General features: G+C 36.3%; 1 protein-coding gene across 1 annotated transcript in view; it reads right to left on the bottom strand.

The window, feature by feature from the left end:
• The window catches only part of CSMD1 (CUB and Sushi multiple domains 1), a 1,283,073-nt gene that overhangs the window by 129,217 nt on the left and 1,126,332 nt on the right, over positions 1–27,524 (bottom strand). The window contains exons 42-46 of the mRNA XM_074861694.1: positions 25,648–25,836; positions 10,912–11,089; positions 8,074–8,219; positions 5,693–5,773; positions 5,426–5,539 (exon numbers count right to left, since the gene is read on the bottom strand). Coding sequence (XP_074717795.1) covers positions 5,426–5,539; positions 5,693–5,773; positions 8,074–8,219; positions 10,912–11,089; positions 25,648–25,836 — 708 coding nt within the window. The remainder of the gene's footprint in view (positions 1–5,425; positions 5,540–5,692; positions 5,774–8,073; positions 8,220–10,911; positions 11,090–25,647; positions 25,837–27,524) is intronic.

A 27,524-nucleotide genomic window follows, 5' to 3' on the forward strand; every position in this document is an offset into this window, starting at 1 on the left:
AAGACAAATCATAAATGGTCAGCTACTGTCAAACATCAATTCATGCACAATGAGAGCATGTTCTGTAGGGTGCCTAGGGCTCTGTACATTAGACAATACCTGGCAAGTTATCATGGTACCAAGCATTATGAGAAATTCTGTCCTCAGACAGTCCAGACAGGAAGGGAAAGGGAGCTGTAAGAAAAGTATAGTGTGGTGCTATTACTGCTGCTGTGGAGGTTGTTCATTCAGAATGATGTAGAAGTTGTCAGTGAGACTGATTTTTCTTGCCTGTCAGATATCTCATCAGATTGTATATAGTTCCTAGAACCTGGCCTTCTGTCATATATTTCTTGCCTACTACTACATAGTGGCACAGGTCAGGAGAATAGAAAAATTTTCTGGCATCTTTAAAAAATGTGAAGCTGATCCAAATAAGGACAATGTAAACAATTATAAACTACAGGTAAAATGAAGAAATATAAGAAAGCAGTCCAATAATTAGTTTGAAAAACAATATGCAAATAACAGCAAGTAGCAATTATTAAGTCTATCAGGACCAGATAGTATTGTATAAATGTAGTTTTATACTGCATCATCTCAAAAGAAAGCGTAGAACTGGAAAAGGTATTGAGAAGGATGACAAGAATGATTGTAAGTATGAAATATTTTCTGGTCTGTAGAATTATGCCATAAATATGGTGAATAGAGGACAACTCATTACTGTTTCTTTCCCCATAAGAAGTAGAGGAAATGATGTGAAAATGGCAGGTGCCAAGATCAAAGCAAACACAGAAACATCTTCACATATTACATAAATTGTGCAACTTCTTACACAAAACTTTGTGGATTTAAAGCATTTACATGGGCTCAAAATGGGTCTGAATAAATCCATTTAAGACATAGCCCTACAGGATTCAAAATACAAAGAACGTTGCTAGCTTGAAAGTGGCTTAGCTACAGTTGGGTGGAGGCCTTAATTAACTACATACTTGCAGTGATCTTACATCCTTCACTAGAAAATCATTACTGGCGAGTGCCAGAGATGGAACACTGGGTATATGTGAGAGACGAGAAACCAGGCCTGTGAGAAACTAAGAAAAACAGCCTGAGAAAGCAAAAGTTGAGGCTGATCAAAGAAATGCCTCAAACACTCGCAAGACAAAACTATGAGTCACAGGGTGCATTCTGTGGAGGTCGAAGCTGATAAGGCTGCCCGAATAACACAAGATGGGACTGGAGGAGGGAACCCTGTGAAGACAGGACGGCTCTGCTCTGGTGCACCTGGCCAAAACTTCAAGGGCCATCTGTCCGGTGAATGACCTTTGCTTCATTATCCACAAAATGCATATTAAAGTTAACAGCCCTCAATATGCTAACGAGGGCTAACAGGATCATGCTAATTACATCATCCCATGAAACACCTCACCCCTCCCCGTACATGGGATACGTAGGTATGTGAGTCGACCTAGGGGATGGACCCAAGGAAAGTGGGTATAAATCAAGGGGGGGGGGGGGGGGGGGGGCACGGCCCGGGAAGAGAGAGAGGGCAGTGAAGCGAAGAAGACGGATGCCAGCGAAAAAGACGGATGTCTCCTGTGCCTCCCAGAACCCTCGGCGGCGGGATCAGCGCAGAAACCCAGGCCGGTGATCTGTATTTCCCCATTCCCTCTATCTCCCTCTTTTCCCTTTCCTATTAAGAAATGCAAGGCATATTATATTGCTTGCCACAACTTGCTATATACTTAGCCAACTATCGTGTGTTCAATTAGTACATTGTGGGTAGTTAATAAATGTTTAGACTTGGAGACTTGTTGTCCGCTCCATTGAGGATTTGCGAATCTGAGTCACTTGTCCCCCTCATCTGAGTGGGACGTGACAGTATATGGTCTGGTATATGGGATTTCTGGTTTGTTTCAGAAACACATATTTCTCCCATTCAGACACTTAGATTTTCAGAGTTCAACAAGAGTAGTTTCATGTATTTATCTAAACATACAGATGGTAATTAAAATCACAACTGTTAAATGATCTACCAATATTTCATATGATCTAGGAGAAATATTCATAAATATAAGCTAGGGTGTTATCATAAAATAGGAATTCAATTCAACATTTTTCTCCATAGTAATAATTCATGTAGACAAACACAGGTATTGGAGAGGCTGGGATAAGAATAAAACCAAGTAATTCTTTTTTCCAGAAAGGAAAATTAAATTTATTTATAGATACAACTTGTCTGAAGAAAGGAAAACAGTTGCATTCCAAGTTATCTAAAGACACTCCTCTCTTATGTCCATCCAAAATTGTGCCAGAATCTTTACTCTAATGCCTCCAGTTCCATTGTCTTCTGTGTCTGAATCACTCCAATGCCTTTTTTTCATTCTGAGATTATTTCTTCTGATGTACTCCCTATAACAAAGTTCTGCTGTATTCATATTAAAAGAATACAAGACTGAAAACATTAACAAGTGGTAATCTACTCCTTGACTGGAACTGTGTTATTTAATTAAATGTGTAGTAAAGATGTTCCTAATAATCAATTAGGATCAATTTATAAAATAGTAAAATTCTATTAACTTTAATATATAGGATAGTTTTGAAAACCAATAAATAACAAATACAAGAAAGGGAAGAAAATCACAAAATCTATGAATTCTGGGAGGGAAGTACAGAGCTACTAGCGTTCATCTATGTATTGGGTTTGCATAGCAAGATTTGGTTAGCAGGGGGGCTTCAGGGGTGGCTTCTGTGAGAAGCTGCTAGAAGCTTCCCCATGTCTGACAGAGACAGTGCAAGCCAGCTCCAAGACGGACCCACTGCTGGACAAGGCCAAGCCCATCAGCAATGGTGGTAGTGCCTCTGGGATAATGCATTTAAGAAGAGGCAGGGGAAACTGCAGCTGGAGAGAGGATTGAGAACATGTGAGAGTAACAACTCTGCAGACGCCAAGGTTAGTGAAGAAGGAGAGGGAGGAGGTGCTCCAGGCACCGGAGCAGAGATTCCCCTGCAGCCCGTGGTGCAGACCATGGTGAGGCAGCTGTGCCCCTGCACCCATGGAGGTTAACGGTGGAGCAGATCTCCACCTGCAGCCTGTGAAGGATCCTACACTGGAGCAGGTGGATGCCCAAAGGAGGCTGTGACCCTGTGGGAAGCCCACGCTGGAGCAGGCTCCTGGCAGGACCTGTGGCCCCATGGAGAGAGGAGCCTACGCTGGAGCAGGTTTGCTGGCAGGACTTGTGACCCTGTGGGGGACCCTCACTGGAGCAGTCTGTTCCTGAAGGACTGCACCCTGTGGGAGGGACCCACACTGGAGCAGTTTGTGAAGAACTGCAGCCCGTGGGAAGGACCCATGCTGGAGAAGTTCATGGAGGACTGTGACCCATGGGAGGGACACCATGCTGGAGCAGGGGAAGAATGTGACAAGTTCTCCCCCTGAGGAAGAAGGAGCAGCAGAGACGACGTGTGATGAACTGACCATAACCCCCATTCTCCATCCCCCTGCACCCCTGTCGAGGAGGAGGTAGAGAAAATTGGGAGTACAGTTGAGCCCAGAGAAGAAGGGAGGGATGGGGGGAAGGTGTTTTAAGATTTGCTTGTATTTTCTTATTATCTTATGCTGATGTGATTGGTAATAAATTAGATTAATTTTCCCCAAGTCAAGTCTGTTTTGCCCGTGATGGTAATTGCTGAGTGATCTCTCCCTCTCCTTATCTCGACCCATGAGCTTTTTGTTATATTTTCTCTCCCCTGTCCAGCTGAGGAGGAGAGTGATAGAGCAGCTTTGGTGGGCACATGGCATCCAGCCAGGGTCAGCCCACCACAATCTACAATGTCTTAAAGGACTGCAAAGAAAAAAGTGTTGCTACCATCAGAGAAAGCCACTAGTTTCCACAGCATCTGCAAGAATTGTTTGAAATAAACCTCTCCCCTGTGCTTAACAGATGGTTAATCATTTCTGTAGTTTTTATAATAATTGTTCAGTTTACTTTAGCCTTTCATTTTTTATTTACACTCTATTTGACACAGTCAAGAGTTAAGTTACTGCTGTTGCTGTTAATTTCAAACCGAAAGCTGCATTTGCAGTACAATCATCTTACCAAGATTTCACAGTGGGAACAGAGATACACTGATTGGAAAAAAAAATCAAACATCAATAAGTATTGAGTTACCTGATCAAGACATCTACAGAAATAAACAGTTTTTCTCACTACTTTTGCATGTTTTATGGCGAGGGTCCTGAAATGAATGCTGAATCTTTTACAACCTGTCTCTCAAACAGATCCCATGTTTGCACAAGTTAAGAAAGGGGAGGAGTAAAAACTTTACTTGGGTATGGGTGGTCATATGGACAGTTACTTACAGATGCATCAAATGTACTATGGCATCAAGAAACTAATGCAGCTTGTAATCCTTTATTCATTTTTAAATCATGGAAATAGAGATACAGGATAACAGGAAGGAAGGTACACGTACAGCTATTAATAAAGTGCCACTATAATTTTTGTGCTTCCAGTGTTACCTGTTGTGCAGATGGATGATATGGAAGATGCTCCATCCATAATTACATATTATAGATTAAAGCTAATCCCGGTAAATATGTTATGAATATGAGAATTTCTGATCACTTTTTGACTTCCTTTAAATTTCAGTGATGGCGTCTCATGAGTAGCTTTTTTTTTCCCAAAAATGTTTGAGGTACTTCAGGGAAAAATTCTACAGATGCTTTCTCAGCTACTTATTCAACATTTCAAAATCTTTTTGCCATCCACTATTTAACAAACTAAACCAAACTAAAGAAAAAATAACCAACAGCATGTGATGAAAATTATAATTTGGGGGACTGAGTACAAATCTCCATGATATACTTGTTTTCCATGAAGGTGAGAAAATTTTGTATGAATGCACACCTAAACATTATTCATATTAAATTTTTTAATTCTTTGTTTGAAATACTGTAACTGTAAACATAGTATGAATATTTGAAAGATTTTTAGTGCTTCCATGAATTTAAATTTGCCATATTTTATTTTAGAACACATTTTTCATATGACAATGTCACCGTATTTGTGAAAGCGGAACATTTCTTACTTTATTTTGAAAGCTTAATTTAATACATATTTTTAGAACTCTTCAGGGGTGAAAAGAAATATTTGATTTGATATGAAAAAATTTTAAATAATTTAAAATGAATTTTAGAAATCCGTGTTTCATTAATACTGTAGTTAAGTAATTAAAGCCACTTGTCTTCTGATTCTAGACAAGTGCAAAAATATATGGACCAATTTGAAAATGTGTGCACTTCTTACATATTGAAAAGATAAATGGAAACTTTTATTTTAAATATTAATGAAAATACAATGCCCAAAAATTTGATGCTTAATATATAAGAAGATAAAAAAGGATGCATACTAATGATATGCAGACCATGCAAGCATATATTTACCTTCACAAAATGGAGAGGATCCTTCAAATTGTAACTGTGCGTTCAGTTTGCAGGTTAGTATATCTTGTCCAACAAGGGTGAAACCAGGATGGCACTTGTACTTTGCAAAATCTCCTGAAAATGTTATTGACAAAAAAGTTAAACACAAAAAAAGCTTCTAACAGAGTATACCAAAATCTCAGGTGGCAGATTAAATATATCAGTAATTTAGTTTAATTAGAATTCAAGTGAAAACGTAAGAAAGAAAAGGAGATACTACTTTTTCACCTATTTCAAAGTCATCATCTTCTGTAAACAAATCGGCATGTGGAACTGTGGGTGGAGGCTGGCACTTCTTCAGCTGATAGGCTGCAAATTTAAATAAAATAAAGAGTAAATACTGGTGTGTTAAGAATTATTTTACAGAAATTTAATTTTCTATTCACATTTCCCAAATCACCAAAGCGGCACTGAACCTCATGGTCTCTCAGTGACATTTTCCAAGTTAAATGTCATGACATTACATATTATCTAAAAAAAAATAATTTTTATCAGTATAGACAGTATATTACACTGCCTAGATAGTTATAGATCCATTGTAGGATTGGATGCAGTTGTGATGTTTATGAGGAGAGTTTTGCAGCTACAAGGCTGCTGTTTCATGTGGCTGCCTTTGCATCATGTGATAGGGCTAGCAGTTATCAATCACATATTACTTAGATTTCCTGTCATATTCATTCTTAACTTAAGCATACTTTGAGTTAATCTTTCTCAGGATACAGGTATTTACATGAAGAAGAAACAGCAGTAGTAATAATAATAATAATAACGTAACTGAGAGACCATTATTATTGTTGTTGTTGTTACTATTATTATTATTTTTATAGGTTACACAAAAAAACCCCAAAACACAGTGTCTCTTCTCTACTCTTCAAATCTGTTTCAATAAATTGTGAGCAATCTCTTAAAGAAGGTGACCAGTACAATGGCTGACATGTTTCTAAAATGGAGTAGAATGCCTACAACAGCTGAAGAACTCATTACTGGATAAAAAATCCAAACTAGAGATTTAAGATTGTGATCAGAATGCACATACTATAGAATAACTCTCCTCTTCATGGAACTAAATCACAGTCAAGAATACAAATTCTCCTGGGAACTTAATAGTCCTATCCACTTTTGGTTTTGAGAAGTTAAAGAAACACAAAATATTGGGAATCTGTCTTCATCTTTCACATAAGCTTCCATAGCCCATCACTGTAAAGCAGTTGTACAAGGAGAAAAAAAAAAAAAAAAAAAAAAGGAGAGTTTTTCATCCATGGAGAGTTCCCAAGTACAGGGAGAAGAAAGCATGTGTATTTTCCTCTGTACTTATGTATTTGCATGGTGTTCCTGCTATACATATATACAAACACATACATGTAATTATTATTATATACACCTAATAGCACCAGTTTTTCTGGAGAACACCTGAGAAAAAAAGCTTTGCAACCTGCTTAGACACTTGTAACAGCAAGTATCTAAGAAATAGACACTAAGCAGTTTTCCAACAATAACATTTTCCAAGAACTTAAAATTGTACTTACACACATGTTCAGTGAGGCCCTTGAGTTCACTGAACTAAGATACTTATCTCCCAGTATGTGAGCTCAAAGAACGGGAATTCCTTCGATTTTTCTCCAAGAAGCCCAGTTTGCGGGGTTTTCTCAGCAGTGGCCTATGTCACCACTGAATTCAATTAAAAGCATGGACACTGTTCACATTTTACATGATTCTCACCCATGGGACATTATGCAAAATATTATTGTGCACAATAAAGAGTGTAGAGTAGAAGCAGATTCATTCTTTTTTTCCCATGTTAGACTAATGCACTGCATACTGTGATAGAGTATGTATCTTGTCTTTTTATCATCTGAAGCCATCAATCCTGAAATACTGACTACATGCTTATGTACCTTCAACTTAAGGCTGGAAAACGCTCTCACTGACCATTCCCTGTAGTCTGCTCTCAGGCACTATCTTGTTATGTGGGAGCTATATGTTCCCTGCATGATAAGTAAAGCCAGGTATTTTAGCTTTCACTTCTCAGATAAATGGTTATCATGCATCACATCCTTCTTTTAGGAGAAAAACACAAACAAGAAAAAACATTTCAGACTCTGAATACTAGTTTTGTAAGACGTCCCCTTGCAGATATATACCTTCAGGTACTCTTTTTCTGTGGCATTTCCTCCTGTCATGAATTAATTCACCCTATCTTTTTGAATTGTAGTCCATAAGGCTAACAATCTTCCATCTAATATACATAATTTGAGTGAATTAGTCAGAATTAGAACTAGAACTAGAATTCAGCATTTCACTTCTGAGTTTACTAAATTTTACTAAATGGACCAAAATAATTCAAAAAGTAAAAGCTTAATACTAGATAACGATGATTAACATTAAAGATAGAATGTAGTTTATCCAGACACAAATTAATGTTATTAAAGTTTTTTTAATGCGTGATTTTAAAAAACTATTTTGTATTGTTATCTAAAAAAAGGTAGCAAATCCATGAATTATGGTAAATTTATTTAAGATCATTCAGTACATCACGGAGTTAAGAAATATTTTAAAAATTCATTAATTGATTGTGGTAATTAGATGTTAATGACATAAAGCCAACTGACCATGAAAATTGAGGACAAAGAATCCTCCCGTTGAAAAATCACTGTGAAATTTAAGGAGGACTTGATTAGTGGAACTGTAAGCTGTTTCCAGAGCTGTATTCCCACTGAAAACTCCCAACTGAGGTGAATTATGGTCAGGACCATCCCTAGGAAGGGAAACATAAAAAAACAGCTGAAGAAATACTGTACTTAACATTTAAATTAACAGTCCCTTTTCTCTGGAGAGCAGGTTAAACTTTTGTAAAAAACTGGTTTTCCTAATGATTCAAAATGAGTTTGTTTTCTTGCTATTTCTAGCAGCACAAAATACTCTTTCTAAGTTCAAAGCCTGATATTTTTTGAGAGACCAGGAGTACTTTACAATAGCTTTTATATTTCCATGAGCAAGAAATTTATTGGCTGACTCAAATTTTCTCTGTTCCTTCCAAAAATTCTCATGTACACACCAGCTGAAAAAAAAAAAAAACCAAAAAACCCCAAAACAAACCAGAATAAACTAGAAAACTCTTCTAATCTTATCATATTTCTAACATTTTTGACCAGATCCTACAAGTCCTTACTCATGACTAACACACACAGAGGTGTGGAAGTTACTCTTGCCATTTAAATTAATTCCAAGGACTCAAAGGTATCTCCTATGGAAAAAAGGATAAAAAAGGAAAAAAAAGATAGAAACAAAAATGCTTTGTGTTTCTGAACAGTAGGATAGACACCCAAAGAGAAATACACTCCAGGAACATCAGGCTGCATTCACTTTCAGTATCATCATGTAGAACATTCAGGCCTGAACAGGCAGAATAAACAAATAAACAAAACCCCCTGCTTTTATCACTGAAGAATTTTTGGAGCTCTGCAACACTTATTTCTGGTCTTTTTGTATATTATATGTAGTTAAACCAAACTGATTAAAAAAACTTTTGTGATATGTATTTTATAAGGCTGGAGATTATCTAGAAGCTCTCTGAAAGCTCTTAGCTTTTGACTTTTCACTGTCTTTAAATCAGAGGGATATTTGTTCACCTTAGCTGAACTGTTAAAAAGACAAGTATTAACTAATTTTTGTCTATCTCTCTCAAATCTATCAAGATAATCTGTTCACAAAAAAAAAAAAAATGCACCATATGGACAAACTTTGGTTCAAGTTTTAAAAGAATATATGTCATGTATATAAATTGTTCATACAACTTGTATTTTTTAAAATGTAAATTAAATTAATTATTTTTCTCTTGCACAGTTTTTCAGAATTATTCAGGCTTCCAATTTCTACCCTGGTATTAGTGACAACAAGAAAAAATAAAATATAGGAAACTTGGCATAAAAATATATTTTCTTCCTGCTGCATTGAAAACAAGGGTGAAAGTAATGAATGTTGAATAGGAACTTGATCATTTACTTAGGTTTTTCATTTTAAAAATCCAATTCCCGGGGGGAAAAAAAAGGAAAAAAAAAAAGCTTTGATATTAAAATTTGAGTTTTTGTACAGAAGTGAATGGCATATACATGAATGACTTAAACAAAATTATACTAAACACTCTCCTCCCAGCAAATTCAGGAGCTATCTATTTCTGATACTTCAGAAAATAACTATAAAGAAGGCATGTTTGTAACTCACAGGCAATTGGGAACTGAGAGAAATAATCTGTAAAACAGTTGTTTCAAAATCTTTATTGAAATCGTATAACAATTCGGGAATCCAGCACATACTTCAGCCAAACAAATTCAAAGAGCTGACAATTTCAGGACTTAATTGCTTAGGGAAAAAGAGAAGTCACTGATACAGTTACATCTTTAGCACCGAAGGCTTTTTTTTATTTATTTATTTAACATGCCAGAGGGGACAACCTATAATGCATTTTAGATTTGGATTTTTAAGTAATGCAAATACCAGATGTAGCCAAATGGCAGTTCATAAACAGTTTTGCATCTCTATAAACCAGCTGGATTTTCCCTGTATTATATGGACTTTAGTATTGCTGTCTGGAAAAAACTCACCCCAGACAGCAATAGGTAGAGGAATAGTGGACTAGCTGTGAGATGGGAGTAGCTGACTCACACAGGAGTAAGTTAAGGCCTATATTCTGTACAAACTATCATTTTGCCGAACTATCTGTAGCCTATATTGGAGATAAGTCGCTTTGCACATAATGTGGGTTAAGGGGCAGGGTTAGCCATAGATGAGAAAGTACATAACAACTTCACTATCATCTATGCCTGCTCTTCAGTGCAGTAAATTCTTATGCAAGAATTTAGACAGCCCTGAGACCTCTTCGTCCAGCTAAGGACACAAAATTGAGATGGGCTGGGGGTAAGAAACACAAGTTCAGAGAAGTGGAACATACAATATGAAGCTTAAAGACATAGAGGTACAAGGGCTGAAATCCTGGCTTAAGAAATATAGAGTATGTTTACCAGCCATACTAAGAAAATTTACAAAAATCTTCATTAAGGCCTAAACTATTTAATGCCTAAAGATGTCAAAAAGTTTTGCTACAACTAATGTATATTGTCTTATATATTCATGGAACACATAATTCAAGATAATGCAGATTGCTACACCACTTTGGCCTCACATGGTCTCACTTAGAAAACAGAGAGCTCAAAGAAGATCTGATTGATAACTGAATTTGAGTTTCAAAGTACTTTTAAAACACTATTCTTAAAGAATTCAGACAGTGATATATACTATTATTTTTTTAATATAATTGTAGAATTTGTTTTATGCTGTTCTTCAGCACATATGACAATCTAAACAGCAATACTAAGCAAAAGCTGTAGCTTGGGACAGTGAGATCTGATAAATCAGAAAAAAATCACTTTTGTTCTGAAAAAAATACATACCAAACTGCAATGTAGTCATTCACAGGTTCAGTTTGGAGCAAGGTGAAGTTGATATAAATCCCATGGCCTGGAGGTACAATAATTAACCAAGTACAGTCCTTGGAATTTGGGTATTCATCTGGAAATCCTGGGGAATAAACTGTACCATTCTGAGCAGTTACATTATAGCCACAAGGAGCTGAAAAGAAAACAAATGAAAAATTAGTAGGAGAAACATACTTTTTGATGTTTCACATGGAATATCAAAATTCTCCCAAATTCTAAAAGCTCCACACAACAAGGCAATCTAGGTGTTCAAGACAGCATTTTTCCTTCGTTGGCTGCTTCAGAAAATATTGCTATTTCTAAGAAATAATTTATCCTGATGTCTTTTAGATTTCATTTCTTAAAATCCATCAAAATCTGCTGTGAATATTGCTTTTATATAGAATTCTTGAAAATGAGCACACATTCAAAAAGGGACACCTTTGACTTGCATTCAAGATTAAGAAACAAATAAACAAGCGAACATAGCTTGCATGTTTCCATACAACTGAACCCTCACCCAAAAACATTATACTTTATTTCTGAACGTTTTTATCCATGTTTAATGGTAATTCAATTGCAGTTTGTATGCTCATTATTCTTATGACAAGTAAAATAAAGATAAGGACACAAATTAGCATACACTTGCTGAGTGAAATCTGTAGGCAAATCAATGCCCTGAAAAAGTGGCTGATTTAATTCAAGGGTAGCAAATACGTAATAATGTGCTTTCTTTTGAGTCTCAGTTTGGGGGAATTGACTGATCATGGATGCAAGCATGGATCTGAGTAGACATATGCCATTAGTACAAACTAATTAGAGTGAGAATTTAATCTCATCTGTGGGCACTCAGTCTAGCTCTGAAACTTTTCTCATTAGCTCTTAACATAAAGCTTATGCTATTATTGTCAGGATTCCTATGACTCTCCTTCAGATCCTCTTCATGTCTCTTTCACCTTTCAACAAGTGATGGGAAAGGAAAAGGGAAAAGGGAAAAGGGAAAAGGGAAAAGGGAAAAGGGAAAAAAAGAAAAGGGAAAAGGGAAAAGGGAAAAAAAGAAAGGGGAAAAGGGAAAAGGGAAAAAACAAAGAGAAAAAGGAAGAAGGATTGAGAAATGCAGAAGGATGTCACATTTCCCATATGGTTTAAAGCTACTATACCATTGGGGTAGAAGGACCATCTGGCTAGCTGACGAGTAGCCCTTTTTGGAGGAATCCTTTTAATAATCACTGGATTCATAGGACAGTTTAAGGAGGCTCTACCCACTTCACTTTCTTCATCCATATCAGTACTAGCTAGTATGATGCATTTAACACATCTTCCCATCTTAGAACAGAACAGCACCAGCTCCTCAGATACAACCCTTCAGTGACCAACAAAGGAAATGGGCAAAGGAAAATGAAGGGTTCGTTCTATCTGCCTGACTCCTGGTTGCGTGTACAGTCCAAGGACAGCTGGCAATGTCTATCAGCTATAATGGTTCTATGATGAAAATGTGACTTGAGCCTATTTTTTTCTGTTCCCTCATCCCCTACATTTATGCCATGCTCAGATTGCCTAGTCTCACAAATCTAGTCTGTTCTCTCCACAGTACTCCAAGTTTACAGCTAAAAGACTGCTTGGACAAGTATGCTTACTACATTGAAATACATTTCCTGAGACTAATACAGTGACAAGTGGAAAATCCTTTAAGTTCTAGTTAAGATATAGGATTTTTCTGATAGAAGTTTTATACTTAAATATATTGTGAGTTTAATATATTTTTGACAGATTTATTAATATCGTCAATGATTGCATACATTTTTTACTTTGCCTCCATTATTCTCTAATACTCTACAAAGAATGCAGATTGATTGTATCTCAGTAAAGATAGTCTAATTCCTCTTATATCATTGTTAGCCATGACAGAACAATAAATTGTCTCAGAAAAAAAGTGTCACAGATAACAAAACTCTAATAGAATAAGCAATACACACAGCTGATACTAGGCTTTCTCCAAAGATCCTTAAAAATCACACGAGACAGAAAATTAGACAGAAATAACTGAGTATATTTCACACGAGACAGAAATAGCTTTATAATAAATATGAATAAACAAATCATTCTAAATTAATGAAGTTATTATATTGCACTTTGAATGATAGGTATGATGAAACACAGATTTTTGAAATGGAAAAGCATATAATCAAGCCTTCTAAAATTTCAAATACTAAGAGTAGACCACATGTTGATTTACAAATGAATGAACACTATACTATGTGCTCCCATGGCCATTCATACATAATTCCAGATACAACATCATACATGGAAGAACAGTAAGCATTTCTAAAGATCCACCCAAAGGTGCCCAAACCTAGTTAGTAATTTATTGACAGCTATGTTATGCCAAGACAGCTATGGTATATCATTAGGACAACCTGATTACACAGGAGTGAAGTCTTAGAGCATGACTACATGGCAAGATTCTACTATGATCTCATGAGCAGAAATTAATGTAATTTTCTCCCATATATAGATTAAGCTCTTTCATGTATTTCAATTCACCTGCTACACAGTGGATAATATGATTTAGAATGGGGATGGCTTCCAAAAGCATGTCTATCTTTGCTCTGTTTGGAGAGTCCTCCAGTATCAGACTACAGTTTTGAAACTATGAGTTCTGATGATCTCTTCTCCATTCAACATGTCTATACTAGAATCTGGCTGATAACTATCTAACCTCTTTGTTGTATGAATTTCTACAATTGTTCACAGTATATATATATATATATATATACCAAGACCTGCTTGGTGTACCTGTCTGGCTTAGAGAAATAGGGATGGCTGATTTCAAGTATCATGATCCAGAATGAAAGAGTGGAAATCTATACGGGGATGAAAATACTGAGTACAGGAAGCGTTACATGGTGCAGAGAAGCTAGTAGAAGAGAAGGAGGAAGAAAATGAGACGAACAAGGAGGAAGACCAAGGTCCACCAAGGCCAGGTCACTCTAGACCAGGTATTAAAACCAGTTCTAATAAGAACCCCAGAAGAGTCACTGTAGTGGGTGACTCCTTTCTGAGGGGTGTTGAAGGCCCAATATGCAGACCAGACTCACTTCATAGGGAAGTCTGCTGCTTCCCTGGGGTCCAGGTCAAGGACATCACAGCAAAACTCCCCGCTCTAGTGAGACCCAAGGACTACTTCCCTCTCCTGGTTTTTCAGGTAGGTAGCAACGACATTACCAGAAGTCCTAAAGCAATGAAGAGAGATTTCAGGTCCTTGGGGAAACTGATTAAGGGGTCGGGGGCACAAATTGTGTTCTCCTCCATCCCTTCAGTTGGGGGGATGGATGAAGAAGAATACTGGAGAACTCAACAGATGAACTTGTGCCTCCAAGACTGGTGTTACCAGCAGGGCTTCGGATTTTTCAATCATGGGTTAGTATACAAGACGCCAGACATTTTGGCATTGGATGGGATGCACCTGTCCCAGAGGGGGAGAAGGATCTTGGGGCAGGAGTTAGCTGGGCTCATTGACAGAGCTTTAAACTAGATTTGAAGGGGGAAGGGGGCAAAACATCAGCCCATCTGAAGTGCATGTATACCAATGAACACAGCATGGGTAACAAACAGGAAGAGCTTGAAGCCATGATGAAACAGGAAAATTATGATGTAGTGGCTATTACAGAAACATGGTGGGATGTCTGCCATGACTGGAGTGCGCCTGTTGATGGCTACAAGCTCTTTAGGAAGGATAGAGAAGGAAGGAGAGGTAGTGGGGAGGCGCTGTATGTTAGGGACTGTTATTATTGCTTTGAGTATAAGTGTAGTGGACATTCCTGGAATGTGTGGCAGAAAACTTCCTGACACAGCTGGTGAGTGAACTGACCAGAGAAGGTGCCCTGCTGGATCTCTTCTTTGTGAACAGAGAAGGACGGGTGGATGATGTAGCGGCTGGAGGTCAACTAGGGCACAGCAATCATGAAATAATAGAGTTCTCTATTCTTAGAGAGGCCAGGAGAGGGCTAAGCAGAATGGACATTCTGGACTTCCAAATGGCTGACTTTGTGTTGTTTGGGCACCTGCTTGACAGGATCCCTTGGGAGACGGTCCTGAAGGGTATAGGGGTCCAGGAAGGCTGGGCACTCTTTAAGAAGAAAGTCTTCATTGCACAGGAGCAGGCTGTCCCCAGGTGCTGTAAGAGAAGCCAGCGACAGAGAAGACCACCCTGGCTGAACAGGGAGCTTTGGCTGCAACTCAGGGAGAAAAGGAGAGTTTACTGCTTTTGGAACAAGGGGCTAGCCACTCACAGTGATTACAAAGACGCTGTGAGGCAATCCAGGGTGGAAATCAGGAGGTCTAAAGCCCAGCTGGAAATTAATCTGGTTTCAGTAATCAAGGACAACAAGAAATGTTTCTTTAAGTATGTCAACAGCAAAAGAAAGACCAGGGAGAGCCTCCATCCCCTGCTAGATGCAGGAGGAAACATGGTAACAAGTGATGAGGAAAAGGCTGAGGTGCTTAATGCCTTCTTTGCCTCAGTCTTTAATAACAAGACTAGTTGTACTGAGGGAATCCAGACTCCTCAGCCAGAAGACAGAGACTCAGAGAATGACCCCCCACATTCCAGGAGGAGATAGTCAGTGACCTACTGCATCACATAGACATACACAAGTCTATGGGACCGGATGGGATACACCCGAGGGTGCTGAAGGAGCTGGCTGGGGTGCTCGCCAAGCCACTTTCCATCATTTACCAGCAGTCCTGGGTGACCGGGGAGGTCCCGACAGATTGGAAACTGGCCAATGTGACGCCCATCTGTAAGAAGGGTCGGAAGGATGATCCGGGAAATTACAGGCCTGTCAGCTTGACGTCGGTGCCCGGGAAGCTGATGGAGCAGATCATCCTGAGTACCATGATAAAACACATGTGGGACAACCAGATGATCAGGCCCAGTCAGCATGGGTTTATGAAAGGCAGGTCCTGCTTGACAAACCTGATCTCCTTCTACGACAGGTTAACCTGGTTATTGGATGAGGGAAAGGCTGTGAATGCTGTTTACCTTGACATTAGTAAGGCCTTTGACACTGTTTCCCACAGCATTCTCCTGGAGAAACTGGCTGCTCATGGCTTGGATGGGCACACGCTTTGCTGGGTAAAAAACTGGCTGGATGGCCGGGCCCAAAGAGTGGTGGTGAACGGAGTTAAATCCAGTTGGCGGCTGGTCACGAGTGGTGTCCCCCAGGGCTCAGTTTTGGGGCCACTCCTATTTAACGTCTTTATTGATGATCTAGACGAGGGAATCGAGTGCACCCTCAGTAAGTTTGCAGATGACACCAAGTTGGGTGGGAGTGTTGATCGGCTCGAGGGTAGGGAGGCTCTGCAGAGAGACCTGGACAGGCTGGAGCGATGGGCTAAGGCCAACTGTAGGAGTTTCAATAAGGCCAAATGCCGGGTGCTGCACTTCGGCCACAACAACCCCCAGCAGCGTTACAGGCTTGGGGAGGAGTGGCTGGAGAGCTGCCAGTCAGAGAGGGACCTGGGGGTGTTGATTGACAGCCGGCTGAACATGAGCCAGCAGTGTGCCCAGGTGGCCAAGAAGGCCAATGGCATCCTGGCTTGTATCAGAAATCGCGTGGCCAGCAGGGACAGGGAAGGGATCTTACCCCTGTACTCGGCACTGGTGAGGCCGCACCTCGATTACTGTGTTCAGTTTTGGGCCCCTCACTACAAAAAGGACATTGAATGACTCGAGCGTGTCCAAAGAAGGGCAACGAAGCTGGTGAAGGGTCTGGAGCACATGTCGTACGAGGAGCAGCTGAGGGAACTGGGGTTGTTTAGTCTGGAGAAGAGGAGGCTGAGGGGAGACCTCATTGCCCTCTACAACTACCTGAAAGGAGGTTGCAGAGAGCTGGGGATGAGTCTCTTTAACCAAGTAACAAGCGATAGGACAAGAGGGAATGGCCTCAAGTTGCACCAGGAAAGGTTTAGACTAGATATTAGGAAGCATTTCTTTACAGAACGGGTTGTTAGGTGTTGGAATGGGCTGCCCGGGGCAGTGGTGGAGTCCCCATCCCTGGAGGTGCTTAAAAGTGAGGTTAACATAGTGCTTAGGGATATGGTGTAGTTGGGAACTGTCAATTTTAAGTTAATGGTTGGACTAGATGATCTTCAAGGTCTTTTCCAACCTAGATGATTCTGTGATTCTGTGATTCTGTATTGTGAATGTCCATATTATAAACCTTAAACTCATCTACCTCTAGGACAACAATGTCAGTTATGAAGTTGGGGATGTCCATCTTCAGCCCCATGATTCAAGAAGTTTAACCATGTCATCCTTTCATCACAGAGCATAAAGGCAACAAAACTGTCTTCTGAATTGGAATAGAACTGTGTAAGACAGAGGCCTAGTTTACTGGCTTAAGATAGACAACTGAATGACCTAACAGGTGGTAGACAGCCATACACCACAGATCTCTGATGACTTAGGGGAAAAAATCTAGAAGAAAAGTCCTGACATTCTAACCATAGTGGTCTAGATGGCAACCACTAGCCTTACAATTATAGAAAAAATTGCCCATGAAATCTCAGAAAGTTTCAAATTTTTTACAATTCAGTATAAAAATGAATATATTTGCAAAATGCTGTTTTGCTGGGGTGGAGCAGGGGTGTTTGAATTTATTCTGCTGTTGGCAAGTACCTGCAGTTTAGCTAAACATTACAGGCACACACATTGTCTCTCATATGATAAGATAACCCCTGAGATTTGTTTTCACAACACTAACACAGATCTTCAGTGAGATTCCTTAGAAGGGCAAGCCTCCAGCTGCAGAACTACCATTTACCAGCTTTTTTGATATTATTGTTTTCCCTGTCTAGTGATGTACCTGACATTGCTCACCAGGCAAAAAATCAAACCAAACCGAACCAAACCAAACAATGAACCCACAAATTTTCTTTAGCATAAAGGGAGAGAACTCTACAACTAGACTGGAAAAATTCTATCAGTTTAGGACTTCTAGCAATTTGACAGCTACTGTCTTCCTAGGTTCAAATGTTTATAAAAACCAGCACTATCAGGAGCCACTGTTCACATCTTCCCCCAGGTCCCAGGATTTTTTCCAATTAATTAAATCAGAAATAGTATACCTTTGATCTCACTAGGAAAAGCTAATACACAAAAATTTGATAAAAGTACCTCAGCTGGCTAAAAATATCAAACTACCGTTATACAGAGCATAGAAGTGGGGCAATTTTTAATGCCAGTAGACAAACAAATTCTGGTACTTTATGTTTTTGAGAGACCTTCACCATGATAATTCCCTTAATCCATATGAGAAGCTTGAAGGGTACTAAACATTTCTCTATTATTACTATGAATCCAATGAAATCATGGAATACAGAAAAGACATGGAAAGGATAAAAAGCCCTTAACAAGTAAAACCTTAGCCACGTAGCCCAGTAAATATAGTGGTGCACTGCTAATAACGGGCCACAGACATTGTGTTAAACTAACAAAACAGGCCACAGACTGTCAGGTTTTTTCTGGACTTGTTCTGGCAGTCCAGAGACTTGTTTTAACTTGTAACAGCAATTACCTAATGATAAGTAACTACTTTCTGCTTCATTTTAGCTTTGTACAACTGTGTGATGCAACACAATATTTTTAATATATATATTTTATTTTTATATATAAAATAGATTATATATATTATATATAATTCTGAATAAAAGATAGTGATAGGTTTTCTGTATAGAATGAACTTCTTGTAACCCTTCTCCCAGACTGAGACTATTGACCTTAAGACCATATAGGTACTGGAAGAGTGAGTGTACATCAGAGAAAGGGGTAGATATTAAAAGTTTGTCTGTATATCATTCTAAAATTACCTAATTTTAACTATTAGTATCACTGTAACTGGACTAATAATAAGTATTTAATTAGACTGTTAAGATTTTATTTGGAATAACATTAAAGCTGTGACTTTGCATCTATGTCATGTTGCTTTTGCCCATACCAATCTTTCAAGTGTAACAGACTGGTGAGGATTCATGCAACCTATTTCATAACTTGGAGACAATAAATTCTTACCAATATATTTTGGCAACAGTGGAAAAGCAAGAACACCTAAAGATAATAACAGTAGAGACACTGTCATGATGATTTTAATTACTTGAAGGAAACAAACAGAAATACCTGGTGTCTTTAATATTCTGGAATCACAGACCTATTTTCTACATCTTACAGACAAATATTCATAAAGCTTTTTTTATGAACCATTTCTGGGTCACATATTCATTGTCAGATTTCCATGGGACAACTGCACTGACAATGCAACCTTTTATCCTGAAGCAGTGTTAACTTTCTTGTGAGACACTATCAGATCTCTTATTTCTCTCAGCTTTCTGAAGTACATGCAATCTTCTGTAGAAAGGTTTTGATCTGAAATTCTAATAATACTGGCCATAGCTAGAAAAGTGATTTAAATCTTTCATTGATTTCCTTCTCAGACCGCTGCCAAATTCCAATGACCATGACAATTCCTTATAACCATTTGTTTTCCTTATGGCAAAAGCATTTTAATGTCATAATAATTCTTTCAGCAGTACTAGACTGAACTTTAATGGACAGAAATGAATTTTCAACAAAGCAAGTGTTGTGCTACCTGAGAGACTGAGAAAAATCTGCTTGCTCAGTCAAAACATTAAGAAACCTGCACTGAAGTCAGAAATCACAACTATAAATGTACACAACTGTACACACAATGGAGATGTATGAATTCAGACCTCAGCTGTGTGAAGCTGTGCATTGTAGATGACTGTGGATAGGCTTGGAAAGTAGGATTCACATGCAAAGGAATCAGGACAAATGTATATTCTGAATTACAGACATGTCAGTAACAGAGAACAGAGGAATGGCTTCTTTGAGTTAAAATGAGAATAAAACTGCTGAATTAAAACTATCTGGACAGGGGGACAGAGAAAAGAAAGAATGACTTTATCTTCATGTCATTATAAACTAAACATTATTTTCTTTTTCTGCATGTTAATTCAAGTCGAACAAATATTTTTGTATTCTGACTTCATCTAAGAAAACATAGAAAATGCTAATTAGTAGTATAAAAATCTAAACTACTTCTCATACAGACCTCAAGTGTCTTCCATATTCTTTTAGGAAACATGTTTCTCTAGGGAGTAAAAAGGATTAAGAAATAGAAAAGATAAAAGGCTGCTATGCCCTTTGGTGCTGCATCAATATCACTACTCAGAAATATTATATATTAATCTGAAGTTCTTTTACAACTCCAAAGATGTCTTCATTCTGTGTTAGATCAGAAAAAAAACATACTTTCCCAATACCAAATATCTGGTTTTAATCACCATCAAACTAGAGGAAACCTAGTGATGTTCTCAAATGTAAAGTGAAAGCATTTAATCAGGTGTTTAATCTCTTTTAGGATTAAAAAATACTTCTGGATATAAAGAAATTTTATTTTTTCTATATGATTTAATTGCTGTGGAAGGTAATCCAACAAATTTATATGATATTTTTTAAACGTCCTAAATATAGAATACTTATTTGTGTTTTCCTTTGTTTTAAGACCTCTGATAGCTAACTGAAACTAATATTACAAAGTGTACCAGTTTATTACTTGAATCCATTTACTTTTAATCACATTTTCATCAGAAGAGATATGTTCAGATCTTGCCCACAGTTTAACTGAATACTGGTTTTAATCAGAAAAAATATATCACTGAAAGTGAGAGAGGTATAATTTTTTTTTCTGAAATTTTCATAAAACTAAGCAAAATAGCCTAATTCTTCAAAAAATTAAAAATCAAGCTGATGAACTGATGTAGTCTTATAAACATGTATCAATGTGCCATATAGTTAAAACATCTGATATGTTTAAAATTCCTTTTCACAAGTTTTGCTCAGTCTCATGTTCTTTTTTATCCTATCTATATAGATGTCATGCTACATACACTTAAAATAATCAGAAGTGCCATTTTGTGTTTGTTATGCCTTTAAGATATCCGATCATATACAGATTGCTGCTAAACTAGTTTAATGTTAACTTTCTCCAACTGAAATCTCTTAGTTGTATAATACATAGACTACATTCTACCACAGTGCTATTCCTTTGTAACTGATATTTTAAAATTATTAAAATAGATTATTAAACCATTAATGAGGATTTTTTAAGACATTCTTTCCTTAGCTAACAACTTTCATTTAAAACTTAATTAGTGAGAAAAGAGGGACAATAAGTCACTGCAGATACATCACCACAAAACAGGCTAAGGCTGACTCAAAAAACTTAACCTAGGATCAGGAAGAAAAGAAGAAATTAAGAGTTGTATGATATATATAAAACCAAAAAGTGTTGAATTTTGAAATTAGGCACCTAGGTTTCTAAAGGATTCTAAAAACACTTAGTGTTGAAGATTGTGCATGGCAGCACCTGAACAGAAAATTTCGCTGGCTTTGGAAGGGTCTTACTGAAGTGTTAATACTGAAGTGTTATAATACTAGCTAGCAAAGACACTCTGGGTAGCTTCTTCTGTTTCTTTGATTCAGAAAATAAATTAACTTATCCAGATGTTCCAAAAGCAGAGAAATCCCACACAGCATTTATTTGATTAGGAAAAGGTGAAGCAGCTTATTAAACATGAAGGAAAACCTTTAATTTAATGACATAAAAAAGTAGAGAGCTTTATTACAGGCCAGAATAATGAAATAGAATGACTGGTAATATTTATTCAATTTCTTATCAATTGAGGAGGCTAGAAGATTATTTCTCAAAAGTGAATGACATAATGGTTACCTTTCTTATCCATCTTCTCCATTTAACTTTAATTTATACACTTTATTCTTCTCATTTCTGATTTAGCACTACAAAAAGGATCCCAAAAATATGTGTTGTAAAAGACCAACATTTTAAGTTAAATGCTCCATGCTTATCTTGTTAAGATATAGGATTATCCCGAACACCAACAATTTAATAATAAAAAAATAGTAATAAAAGATTGAAAAATAGCTAGAAAAATCTCTAACACTAACACTACAACAACATTCAATGAACCAATACAAAATACAGCAAGTGTGAAAATTTTTCAAAGAAAACAGGGATTATAACTTGCCTAAAGATAGATTTCTCAGAACATATGCAAAACAATGTGTTTTTCCACTGATAAACATTTCAAATTGCATCTCAGAAATTAATGTTTGTTAAAATTCATTTTAATTAGTAAACTAAAAGTATACAGGAAAAATATGCATTTAGTATCTTAAATGTCTTTATTCTAGGAGTGCAAAGAGTATAGGTCAACCTTAATGGGAAGAGAGAAAAAAAATATATTCTCTTATCTTTTTATGTCCTTTAAATTATTTCCTTTCTCTGTTCTTATGCGAGATAATAAGGCACATTGTAGCTGACCGGCAGAAGATATGACTTTTAAAACCCTGTATCATCAGGTGGCAAGATTTAGAATGACTAAATACACTCATATTATAATTTGAGTAAATCGCATTCATACCTGTTATATAAAGACTACACAGAAGTTATTTTATGATCAAGTAATTACTCCATATCTTCCATATGTTCTTCAGATAATTTTTTTTTTTCCCCACATTTTTCAAAAGTGGCATCGTTGTTTCTGGACAAGATAGCCCCTATGCTTACCTCATATTTTGTTTGTAACTCTAACTGTTCTTTTCACCCTAGCATTGTATTGTATATGGAACAATTGTTAATAATATTCTATCATCATCCTTTACACTTTTATATCACTCTTTAAAGGATATTGTAAAACTTTACCTTATGTTTAATGTGAGGAAAAATATTTCATATTTGTCTATAGTCCAGTTATATTCTTTGAATAAAAATATCTTCAAATAGTTCTTCCTTGTCTTCGTTTTTTAAATCTCAAAATTAATTACTTATTAATTTATGTTATACATAGAAAAATATTTTGTAAAATGCTATAATTTTTAATTGAAAGTCACATGGAGCTACAGATCACATTCAATGTAAGGTCTTATGTACCTAGAATAGGACTTGTAAAACATTTAAGTGCAAAATTGAAATCTCCAGTCCTCCCATTCATTTACTGTCTAATTCAGGAGGCACTTAAAACAGCACCCTTGGGAAAAACAAGCACATAACTGGAGTACTTAAGCCCATGTTTTAGGCTGAATGAATTCTCTAAAATAAGTACAGAAGTTAGCTCTAATAGTCAATAGAAAGAGATAGGTGGCCTTAATAGAATCTTTCAGAGCAAGATTAGACATGTAATAAAAGTAAAAGGAATGTTACAGACTCTTTTACTTAAAAGATATGGGAGATGATGGTTCACATCTTTAATCTAAATATGCCGGTGGTAAAGGAGTCAGGAAAAAAATATTTAAAAAAGAAAAAAACCTCACTATGAGTTATAACCAACCACTTTCACAAAGATGTGATGCATTATCACATTGTATGTCTCTAAGAAAGCATTAGCCCTACTCTCATAAAGAAATACATTTTCTCATGCCTCTCCACTCTTTCTCCTTTGGGAGATAAGGTTTTATAAGGGATGCCCATATTGCCTATTGCAGTGTGAACCAATGGACTTGCATAAGGCTCAGAAGGTATTTCACAACAGAATTTTAAGTATAGTTTTCTAAAATAATACAATTATTTAATAATTATGTTAACTGGTTATGTTGCTATTTCTTTTTTTTTTTTTTAATATATTCTTCTCCCTAAAAGAGAAATTAATAGTCCAAAATAGGTTTTAAATTATTTGCATGCATTCCTGTTCTGATGCACAGATTAAAAAACAAGAAAAAATGGAAGACATGGGAACAGCAGACACATCTGGATAGTCATTTAACAGCAAATGTACCCATTGATTGTACAGAAGTTACACATTCTCTCATATGCTAGATATTTCCTAACGCCATTCAATACTGGAAACATCATTTTAGTGCTTTTACTTCTATACTGTCATAAATGAAAAGCAGCATAAGTGACTGGCAGTAAAACTCTATTCTTTAATTTCAAAATAAACCAAAACTCAATACTCTCATTTGTTCAAATATGTACTACTTCCTAGCTGAACTGCTGAAGTCAGGGTACATGAGTTTTCTCATTCCAGTGCCAAATGTTCTGTCCAGACGTTGTCTTTTCCCCTTGGCCAGTAAGGGCATGTTTATGTCTTACTCCTGGAGCCTGTCAGACTTCTATAATGTCTATGCAATAATGTGATAAAATACAGTTTAAATTAAAATGAAAAAGGAGTTAATAATTCTTAGTTTAATAATTCCAATGATAATAATAATACAAACAGTATTTTAAAAAATATGAAGATTGGGGTTTCATAATTGTTTTTATGCTTTAACAAGTCTCAGATGGACAAAGACTTGCATCTGTGGAAACTTTCATCCAGAAAACTCATTTTAAACTTTATTTCTCCCTTGTAAACCCTTTGCATTCCAAGAAATATGCAATACTTTCAACCTCCTCTATATATTTACTTTACTAGATTTCTGAGCAATTTATGATAATTCACATCAACTATTATGGAGCTAGAACTTAATTTTTACGGATTCTTGTGACATTGGTTTTAAATGATAATGTAAGGGAATAATACGAGCGTCCCTTCCCAAGCACATGTACAAAGCACACATTCACGCTGCAGAGCAATATAGTTAAGCTTTCAGAGAATGCCTACCTCAGAAATAATAAGAAAATAATTTGAAATTATTATTCACTAAACTAAAATCCTCGTTTGGGAAGCAAGGAGTTGCAGTGCTGAAGAAAACCTTCAGTCCATCTAGCGTAGTTTTTGTTTCTGACAATATTCAACCCTCCATGTCTAATAAGAATGCACAGAAGAATCTAGAGGAGAAAACACTATGCTAACCTGTGCCACTGGAAAATTTCTTTCTCGCCTTTAGCAGTCTGTCTTGAAGCAGAATGACTGACCCTTCTTTCAGTTTTTTCATGGCTAATACCTGTATCTCAGTTAAATATTTCTTTAATTCCTCACAGCTTTTTCTGGTTTGACTAAGCTAAAAGCTATTGGGTGTTTTGTGTAGAGAAACATCTGTCCCATCTTTCCAGATTAGTGTCAAATTCACTGAACATACATTCTGCAGTGAAAACCTGTAGCACCATTAACCTGTTATGATGGAAACTTGTTATTTTAGTCTATTGTATATCTTCTTAGCTGGTTGATTATCTATGACATCACTTCAGTTCTACACAACTACGTAGTTTTGATGTAACATCCTATACAAGAGTTTGTCAAAGCCTCTATGGGTCTAAAAGAATGTCAGAAATTTTGTTTCTGTGCTTGTAGTTTTTAGATCAAAGTCCAAGTAAAAACTTTATAATGGAAAATTTTATATGTTGCGTTGTACAATGCCCCCGTTATCCCCAAATCAGAAAAAAAGAAGGAAAAAAAATTAAATCGGAGCTTCTGGCAGTATCATGAGTTCTTATAACCAATACAACTGACAGATATTAGTAGGAAAAATAAATCACTGCTGAGGAACATGATTCATAAAATATTTATGATTTATAAAAGCACATACTATTCTAATTTTAGCTGCTTACATTATAGATTAGGATAAAGTTGCAGATCTTCAGCAAAAGCTGCATTACTTACACACACACAAACAAGTAAGCAAGAATCAGAAAGTATTCTGAGTTCTGAAGAAAAACTACTACCAGAAGTTACCTTCACATCTGGGGAAATGGTAGTTCCAATTTCTGTTGATTCCATGTTGGCAGGTGAGAACTGGCTGACCCCTCAAAACATATCCAGGATAGCATTCAAATGATACTGACTGCCCCACACTGTAATCTGAGTTGACTATATATCCATTCAAAAAAGGAGGAGGATCAGGGCAGTTCTGTAACTCATAAGCTGGAAGAGAACAGAAGTACTTTTTATTGCTTAGTCAGCTCTCAACACAGAAAGTAAACATTAATATGAATTCTGCAATGCATTCCATAATAGGTAAACTCTGGAATGCCAAACTCCAGTAATAGAGTGATTAACACATAATGAGAAATAAATCATCCATTGGGACCATCCAGATCTTGACAAAGGAATGGAAAAAATTATTTCTAGAGAGAAAGCATAGGAAAGATCAAAATCAGGAATAGAATGAATTGTCATCTACACCAGAAATATAGAGAGGAAAGTCAGAGAAACATTGGGTGCAAGGCATGAAGATGGAATATTGTGTTTCAATAGCTCATGTTGAAGCTTCAGATTTATATAAATTATGTGGTCATTTTAAAATAAATTTTTAGGCTCAGACCTAGTGCCTAAAATCTGAGAATATATAATGTTATATACATAGGATAATATTCTATAAATATATAATATTTATAATAGGATAATATTTTTTAACCAAGATACACAGAATTATTTAATAAATAAGATGGATATACTTAGTAAGGATGTCACTAAGTGACACAATTTTATAAGTACATCAAACATTTTCATAAACTTTATTTATACTGTTTTAATTTAATATGTTAAGTCTGAAATAAAAACAATCTTCCTCTGAATGCAGCAGCATTGAATCCAAAAGCTGCACACATTAATACTAATAATTCAATTGACCAAATTAAATAGGTAGTCACTTTTCTGCTAAGATTCCCAAGATTTAAAATTGTTACAGAATTTTTCAAATATCTTTTTCCTATCCCAATATACAGGAAAAGATGCAATCAGTTCCAAGTAAGAAATAGTAAAATTATTTAGGAAAATAAATTTGTCTGTGATGCCTGAAATTAAACTATATTTATCAAAAACACATATTTATTGAATGACCATGTTCACAGTCTAATTTCCCAAATTTGAAAATACTTTTTTTTTTTTTTATTTATATACAAGTATACTTATACAATTAACAGTAGCATAAGAACTTCAGACAACTTTTCTTCTGATAACATTCATGTAATATTCTATGTGTCATCTACTAGGAATGGATGCAACTGCAGCACAACAGAAAATGGAGTTTTGCAGCCCTGTGAGCACTACGTAGAAAAACAAACATTTCAGATTGAGGATAAGCATATGTATTACTATGATGGCTTATATTTATTTGAGTGGAAATATTACAGTTTGTTTATTACCTGCATCAATTAAATTGTACAATGGCTTCAACAATAAATCAGCACACAACTAATCACAGCAATTGTTTAAATGTGTTTTCATATTTAAACATTATAGTGAGTATTCTAGTAAGGTATAACAAAGTTGTTCATTCATTTAAATTTTATGAAATACAAGATTTTTAAAATCCACTGGATTTTTAAATATATATTAAACTATGCAAAAAAAATAAAATCCTCTAACCAAAAAAACTATAAAGTCACAGAGCATCAGAAAGATCTAGAAAAGTGACAGAAGACTACTAAGAAAAAGTTCCTTCTAGATATATATTTCCATACAAAAAAATTGTATTAATGATTCATCATATTTAAGTCAGGTTTTATGTTTTCAAAGATCTCAAAATATTATTCAATTAAATGTATTTAATTCACACAAAATAGTGTGATAAAAATTCAGAGGGAGATTTCATTTATAGCATTTACTAA

This window comes from Strix uralensis, chromosome 3 (assembly GCF_047716275.1).
Source record: "Strix uralensis isolate ZFMK-TIS-50842 chromosome 3, bStrUra1, whole genome shotgun sequence".
NCBI lineage: Eukaryota > Metazoa > Chordata > Aves > Strigiformes > Strigidae > Strix > Strix uralensis.